The following is a 303-nucleotide window of genomic DNA, read 5'->3' as shown; positions in this document are numbered from 1 at the left end:
TCTTTCCCTTTTTAATAGTTTCAGTGCTGGCATGGGGTCCTTAAGCCGCTATTTCCATCAAACCTCCAGCTCCTGCACCATCAGCTGCAAGCTGACGTTTTGCTCTGCGCCTCGGGCTGCAGGTCTCCCCCTGAGGAAGGAAACAAACATGGAGGAAGCCCCATCCATCCATCCATCCATGCTTCCTCACGTCGCCTCTCGAGGCCGCGGGCAGCGGGACTGGCTCTGCCGGCAGCGCAGGGCTCCAGCAGGGCAGGCCGAGAGAGGCCCCACGGGGCGGGCAGCGTGAGAGGCCTCCCTGAG

General features: G+C 62.0%; 1 protein-coding gene across 1 annotated transcript in view; it reads right to left on the bottom strand.

Annotated features, from left to right (window-relative positions):
* The window catches only part of IQCB1 (IQ motif containing B1), a 19,684-nt gene extending 19,504 nt beyond the window's left edge, over nucleotides 1–180 (bottom strand). The window contains exon 1 of the mRNA XM_009887321.1: nucleotides 64–180. Coding sequence (XP_009885623.1) covers nucleotides 64–180 — 117 coding nt within the window. The remainder of the gene's footprint in view (nucleotides 1–63) is intronic.
* Between the last annotated feature and the right edge of the window lie 123 nt (nucleotides 181–303).

Source organism: Charadrius vociferus, unplaced genomic scaffold (assembly GCF_000708025.1).
Source record: "Charadrius vociferus isolate BGI_N301 unplaced genomic scaffold, ASM70802v2 scaffold385, whole genome shotgun sequence".
In the NCBI taxonomy this organism is placed as follows: Eukaryota; Metazoa; Chordata; class Aves; order Charadriiformes; family Charadriidae; genus Charadrius; species Charadrius vociferus.
The sequence above is the reverse complement of the archived record's forward strand: the minus strand, read 5'-3'. Positions and strand labels throughout refer to the sequence as shown.